This window comes from Pygocentrus nattereri, chromosome 30 (genome assembly GCF_015220715.1).
Source record: "Pygocentrus nattereri isolate fPygNat1 chromosome 30, fPygNat1.pri, whole genome shotgun sequence".
NCBI classification, from domain to species: Eukaryota; Metazoa; Chordata; class Actinopteri; order Characiformes; family Serrasalmidae; genus Pygocentrus; species Pygocentrus nattereri.
The window spans coordinates 1,822,479-1,830,000 of record NC_051240.1 but is presented as its reverse complement, the minus strand read 5'-3'; the positions used below and the strand labels follow the sequence as shown (position 1 = coordinate 1,830,000).

The 7,522-nt window shown below is 39.3% G+C and overlaps 1 protein-coding gene across 12 annotated transcripts in view; it reads right to left on the bottom strand.

The window, feature by feature from the left end:
• tns1a (tensin 1a) overlaps positions 1 to 7,522 on the bottom strand; it is a 248,155-nt gene that overhangs the window by 50,308 nt on the left and 190,325 nt on the right. For all 12 annotated transcript variants that reach the window (XM_037536614.1, XM_037536609.1, XM_037536615.1 and 9 more), the window contains 3 exons: positions 5,865 to 5,994; positions 5,662 to 5,727; positions 3,874 to 3,990 (listed from right to left, as the gene is read on the bottom strand). In XM_037536614.1, coding sequence (XP_037392511.1) covers positions 3,874 to 3,990; positions 5,662 to 5,727; positions 5,865 to 5,994 — 313 coding nt within the window. The remainder of the gene's footprint in view (positions 1 to 3,873; positions 3,991 to 5,661; positions 5,728 to 5,864; positions 5,995 to 7,522) is intronic.

Sequence of the window (7,522 nt, the reverse complement as noted above, 5' to 3'; positions counted from 1 at the left end):
TATATTACAGTGTATCCAATCAAATGCAATAATATAAGCAATTTTAGGCAAAGGCAACTTATCAGAACAGAGACAACAGGGATACATACCAGTTCAGAAAGCAAACAGTCTCATAATTTCATAGATTTTGTTTTATTCACTATTTCAGGTGAGTAGCGAAGCGAAAACATGGCTTGTTAAAAAAAAGTAATGTCGATGATGAAAACTTCATTTCTTCATTTCTAGTTTAAATCTAAAGTCTCTCATCTGTTCAGCGCCCGTGTCGCTCAACAAACGTGAGGCCTCAGAGCCACTGAACTACAAAACAATCGCTTCAAATTCATTTGCTAACTAAATCCAGTTTTGAGGATAAATAGAACAAACCCAAAGCTCGACGTGAACGATCCAGTCCTTGTGAAATGCTCACTAACAGTAGCCTTTACTATTTTTAAAATGAATTTTATTTCTTAATGCGTTTCCAAAACAAGTAACTGGTCCGTCTCAAGTTTTGGCTGAACACCCATTGAATAGAGACAGTAAAAAACTAGTCGAAGCATCAACCATTTCCATAATTGCTACTTTCAATGACATACTAACATTGTTGACTAACTGTTGCAGCCCAAGAGGTGACACTATTTTCATGTGTAACGTGATTCAATGTTGATTTTACAGCTTTATTTAGGAGAGGCAACAGGTCACAGGCCTATTTTAAACTCTTTTAAACCATTTTATACCGATATATAATCATATAACTCGCACATTCGTGACTTTAAGCGTCTTTACTTAGAAAAGATATATATAAATATATATATATGTATATTTCACAGACAGCACTCAACTCTTATTTTCTTTTTTAATGGCTAAAATGCTCGCCTTCTTCCTCAGCTTAGTAAGGAAAACATATGCTGTTGTGCTCTGGATAAACACAGTAGTATTTTGAGATCTGAATCCAGCATTAAAACATCTCTATTTCAGGAACTACGATTCCGAACAAAACTGTATTTAATCAAAATTGCAACGAATGTGAACAAGACCTTGAAAAGAAATGTTTCATAAATATAGTAATACATCACGATTCTAGGCCTGGATTCAATATCAAGTTATTAAGACCTCAACGGAGATCTCATTCCATAGGCTCTGTGGAAATGCACACAGTGATGAAATTACTCATCATTTGAATGCCAAAGGGAATTTAATAGCGTCATTAGTTTCTCCTTCAAGCTGCATCTGCTGGTCTCTGCCAGCCAAACATCTAGGAGAAGTGCCAATCGCCAAGCCTCAGCAAGATGCGAGGCAATCCGCCATCACATCACTCTATTGAGCAACAGTTGTTTTGCAGCAGATAATCAACATCACTTATGACCAATAAGAAAGCACATAAAGCATAAGCTATCTAAAAATACCCTTCATTAAATCAATGTTTAGGGTAGAGGTTCGTGTTGTAGGACTAGGATTTTTCCACTACAGTGTTATTGTTTATTCATAATTCTCCTCCGTTTATTGTTTCCATCATGTTTTAGTCACATTTCTAATTTCTATTCTCCTGTAATTTGCTTTTTAAAAATATAATTGGAATTATCTTTGCATTTCATCTCTTTGAATGACCACAATGTATGTAAGGTGCTATATAAATAAACTTGCCATGCCTCTATTTGTATTATTGTTCTTATTAGTTCTGCACTTATAATAATAATAATAATACTTCGTGATTTATTGGAGTTATTTAACCAAAGTAAAATACCAAATATTGTGTTCCTCCAAAGATTCACTAGATGCTACAGCACATCTGTAAGCTAATGCTGTTGTGGTCCGAGTTGGCACTAAATTACTATCCCCATCTTGATAACTTCACAATTATCAGAACTGTGTTTGTTTAGTGCTGACTTATTACAACTACTTTAAACTTTTTAAACCAAACTTTAAGTTATTAAAAATAGTTTTGAGCTTGTATTGTTTTTACACAATACTTAGGCATTGTTGTCTTGTCATATTGTAAATTCACAGTAGCAGTTCATAACTGTGTGTATAAAGATATGACACACGTGATATAAAGCACAGAGACTTTAACACACAACTAAAAACAGAAGGTAACTAAATGAAGTACATAGTAATCACACAGCTCACTGTGCATGATCACTGATCACTCTGATAGTGTCAGGAACGAACGACACTCTCTATCAGACGGACCCACATCTAGGGCAACCAGCCAGGGGCGGCAACAGAGTGAAGGACTTATGAAGGGTCTTTCATCATAGAGTAGCCTTTTTTTAGAGTCTGTTGTTTATGTAATAGAGCCAATGACCTAAATGGAAGAACAATTATGCCGGAGCAAACCGATACCAGGCTCTGTAAACAGTTCTAATTTTTACACTTAAAGAGTGAAACCAGCATATAAAAGAGAATGAAACACTCTATAAAAAGCTATAGGAAATGTGATAAAAATCAGATGAAGTAGTGTTTAACTTAAATTTTAAATATTTCTAAGTACTACATCTCTCAACAGCCTATCCACTGGCTTGCAATAAGAGTCTCCCTGTGAATAAATGCTGTAAAACAACTTCCCTAAAACTAACAGGAAAAAAAATCTATCACTTATAATTCAGAGTTAAAAATATATCAGGGTCTTTAACCAATCATGGCAGCCGAGACAGCTGGTGGCTGGAAAACCAGCTGTATTTGACTTGCGTCCTGCTTTTTCTACTACAGCAAAGCCTTCAGGCTGGCATGGTTGCTATAATGCGAGTTTTAGGTGGTTAGTTTCACGTTCATATTGTGTGTTGATTTACACTACATATTCCTTCTCAGAATTTAGAGCAGTTTTTCCAGACACGGACTAACCCTCTATGTCCATAAACTTGCCTGTGCATGAAAACGGGTGTTTCTATACATGTTCTTCTATCTTTGCGATAATATAGCACAGAAATACAGTTATGCTAAATATTTCCTGAATCTCTAGATTCTGCACTTTTCATTCCATCTTAATGTGAGACTGGATGTGACTCACATCCAGAGTTATGTGGCATGTGCTTTTGGTGGATTCCTGTATTTCTACGTCTACATTCTACATACATTCAAATGGACAAACGGACACTCAAGAAATCACTAAGGACAGCATGTCCGAGACTTTTCATTCTTCACTCTGTTAGAGACACATGGGCATGGCGTGCAAACGTTTACAGCCGCTGAAGCTGCTGCAGCGGTTTTGGGAAGTAATGAAGAGCATTTTGAGGTGATGTGAAACATATGGGCATCATGTTACATGCAAGTGCCTTTAAAAGCAAATTAAAGATGATATGCAAAAATCAAGAAAATGCCCTTAGATGCCAGAGCGTTAATTCAGGCAATTGACATAAATTTAGACATAAAGTGCAACCAATACACCTTTTCTATTTTCTGTTTTTTTTTCTTAAAGCCATGTGCTTTAGTGCAAGAGCATGATTAAAAAGCTTACACCCCGAAAGCTTAAAACAAGAAAAACATGCCTACATCAGAGGCAAGAACTGCATGCAGTTAATGTCAATAATCCAAACGTGCGGCCCAGAAAGTCTGAATACAGATACGGGATGCTAAACTATTCCCACATATTTCTGATGTAATTATTTACCTTAACTGGCTGATTTAAGATCACTCTGAATTAGGTCCACTGTTACTGGTTACAGGGCTTCTTTGCTTTCTTTATAAACCACTTCCCAAAGGTGCTACCCTTTGCCTTAGCCTGCTTTACTGCACCTACTTTTAAACAAACGCTCATTCTGCCCGAGGCTCACATTCTTCCTACCACACCAAGGCCATACCGCTAGATCAAGAGCCAGCGCTTTCTGTTTCGTGCCTTATTCCAACTAGTGAACTGATATCAGATGAACTGCCATTTAAATGATGTGTAATGCTCCTCACCGTCAGTTGTGTCCTCACATCGCCGGTTGAAGTTTTCGTACGAGTCCCAGCGGATGAGGGGGTCCTGGGTGTTGTAGTCTACAGACACACTGGGGCCGTTCTCTAGGTGGTCCAGCCCTGAGGGTGACAACAGAGTTATAAAATAACTGAAATAACTTCTTATATTTGCCTTTTTTCCTGTGATACCACAATCTCCATGTGTACTGTCCAGTCCTCCTACTTCTTTTAAGGAATTTTTATAGATAACAGTATGCCAGGAACTACATAAGGCAAGTTTATAGGAGGTCATTTAAAAATTCAACACAGTTCAAGGCAAGGGAGCAACTATTTACACAGTGCAGTTTGCATGAAAAGCTTCATCAGCCTTGTCCAGAGCTAAAGAAAGCTATAAAGACTAAAGCTCGGAGGAAAGCGCCAACGGCTAGATCTGTTACATCAGCTAACAGACGCCTGGGCTGACTAGCATCGCGTTGAGAGATGGGGGCCATCCTACCCACCCAGAGAGCAAGGCCAATTGTGCTCTCTTGGACGGCTGTAGCATCGCCAGGGACCGAACTCACAATCTCCTGATGATAAGGCCAACGCTTAGACGGTTGCGCCACTGGGGAGCCATTTCTTGATTTAGAGATACATGGTCACTGTCTAAAATACATACATCTCCATTTTTGCCCATTTTCATTGTTCTGCATTATTTGAACACGGCGGCTCTCCTTTACATTCGGTGACAACTTCATGATTATTGTACTAATACAAATGCTTCAAAAACATTTTAAATAAAACTTCTTGATATTAACTTACCCTTAAAAGTTACGAATATTTTTTACGGCAATATACCGTCTTAGGACAGCGGCTATATATAGGTCGCCTCTGTTCTGACCGGCTGCGCAGTGTTCTGCTTAGTTCAAAAAGCAGTCTGGGCTGAAATGTGGACCGGCATCTTTTGGATGTCAGAATCCTTTGGATGGCTGCAGTGACACATTTGCTCCTGACAGCCAGGAACACCATAGCATTTCATTGGTTTCTGTCCCACTCTAATACGTCTTCTATGGATTTTCTGTCGTATAAACATTCTTTATAACTTCCAGATGTATGGGTGGTCTTATGTCACTGCGTTCATTGCTCTGACATCACAGCCATGGTGGGTTCAAAAACATTTTAGAAACATGAAGCGGATATACGGAGGAGAGAAATGTAGGTTTTAAAGGGCCCATGTCATGAGAAAAAAAAAGTCTTTCGTTTTTTAAAAGTTTAACGCAATACGAAAAACCAGTACATACAGTCCATATATGATTTTTTTTAATTCACTGTTTTTGTGATGCCATGAAAGCCAGCACATTTACATACATCCATCTTCTCAGACTACACCGGTTTAGCCTTGGCCACTCACACTGAAGCCATAAACTGTGTTTCAGTCTTTACTGCTTTTTAAATGAGACACTATACGAGGCAGCCAAATAGAAGAGCTTTACATATATGTACATTTTAAAGGCACATCCTTTACATTCTAAGGGCTGAAGATAAGCTGGAAAATGGACATGTAACAATAAATTACAACTGTGTTTAGAACATGAAATCATATGAATGTCATAAGTGGATCTCAAGAGACCACAAAAAATGCAGGATGTGGGTCATTTCAAACTTTAACGCTATTTATACACAACATCAAATTCTTTTAACGTAAAAGGTGAATGAAGTTTTATGTGACATGGCCTCTTTAAGATCAGACACTGAAGATGACACAGAACACTGGTTGATGATACGCAACATATGTTGGCACCACGAGCTTACCTCTGATCTTCTCTGGGCCAAAAGAGAAGATAAACTCCACTTTCCCATCCTCGGGATATCGGTCATCTGTGACAGATATTTCATGGTTAGTCTTACTAACGGTCTAACTATGCTTTAGTGACTCATGTGGTTTGTGACTATCTTTTGGTTTCACTACAGAATGTGTTGGTTTTGTAACAGAAGAAGGCTAAGAACAGAGGAACCTCTGAAGGTCTCGTCCAGGTCGTTCTTGGTGAAGACCAACCCTAAATCATGCACAGCACATGTGTGGAACTGAACTCTGAAGATCACGTCTCGACTGGGGTTCCGATAACGTTTGTGGTAGCACTTCAGCTGCAGGAGAGACAGAACACATTGAGAATGCAAGAAGGTACACTGGCATTTTAAAAACAGGAAAATGGTTTGTTACAACTTAGACGGGGTTACAGGCTGTATGGACTGTAAAATCAGATAACAGCAGAGATTTGAGACGGTGTATATCTAATTTTAATGATGTTGCTACCAGTTCCCTCTTACAAAGAAAGGTTTCAAAATGGCTTGAAAGAAAACTTAACTTTAACCTTGCCTCATAGCGCCGACATAACTATGCTATAAAGATGTCATGGCAGATGTCATATGCTTACGTTTTTCTTAGTATTTACCAATTGACATGACAGATGTCATAATGTTTGATGTCATGACAGTGTCACATGCTAACTAGTGTACTCTAGTTAACTATCATGACTTCAAACAGTACGACATCTGGCATGGCTGTTACCAATAACGGGAGTAAGGGTGGTGCCGAATGGCTCTACTTGCTGAGGGGCCTGACTTTCCACAACATGGCCTCCATGTTGAGTGTTACAAGCTATGCCGAAGTGACAGACCAGGCAGTTTGAATATCCCTGGTCAAATGACGTTTTATTCATTTTCTATGTGATATTAAGTTAATACATCCTATGTGTTTTTATGTTAAATTCAGCTAATTTTCTGCATTAAAACGTGGAGAAATGTGTTCTCTGTAGATGATGTGTCCTTACTTTCACTTAGACAATGAATAAAACACCTCATTTGACCAGGGGTGCCCAATTTTCACAAGGGACCCTAAATCCATACATGAGCATTAACGTCAATATTTATATGGGTCTACATATTATATATACAGTATCTCACAAAAGTGAGTGCACCCCTCACATTTCTGCAAATATATTATTTTATCTTTTCATGGGACGACACTATAGAAAAAAAACTTGGATACAGCTTAAAGTGGTCAGTGTGCAGCTTGTATAGCAGTGCAGATTTACTGTCCTCTGAAAAGAACTCAACACACAGCCTTTAATCTCGAAATAGCTGGCAACACAAGTGAGTCCACCTCACAGTGAACGTGTCCAAATTGGGCTCAACAATACCAATATTTAGTGTGACCACCATTATTATCTAGCACTGCCTGAACCCTCTTGTGCCTGGAATTCACCAGAGCTGCAAAGGGTGCTATTGGAATGACATCACGGAGCTGGTGGATGTTAGACACTTTGGACTCCTCCTCCTTCCTCTTGAGAACGCCCCACAGGTGCTCGATTGGGTTTAGGTCTGGAGACATACTTGGCCATTCCATCACCTTTACCCTTCAGCAAGGCAGTCGTCATCTTGGGCGTGTGTTTGGGGTCGTTATCGAGTTGGAAATCTGCCATGAGGTGCAGTTTCCGAAGGGAGGGGATCATGCTCTGCTGCAGAATGTCACAGAATGTTTCCCTCAATGAACCGCAGCTCCCCAGAGCCGGCAGCACTCATGCACCTCCAGACCATGATGCTACCACCACCATGCTTGACTGAAGGCAAGAGACAGTTGTCTTGGTACTTCTCACCAGGGCGCCGCCACACA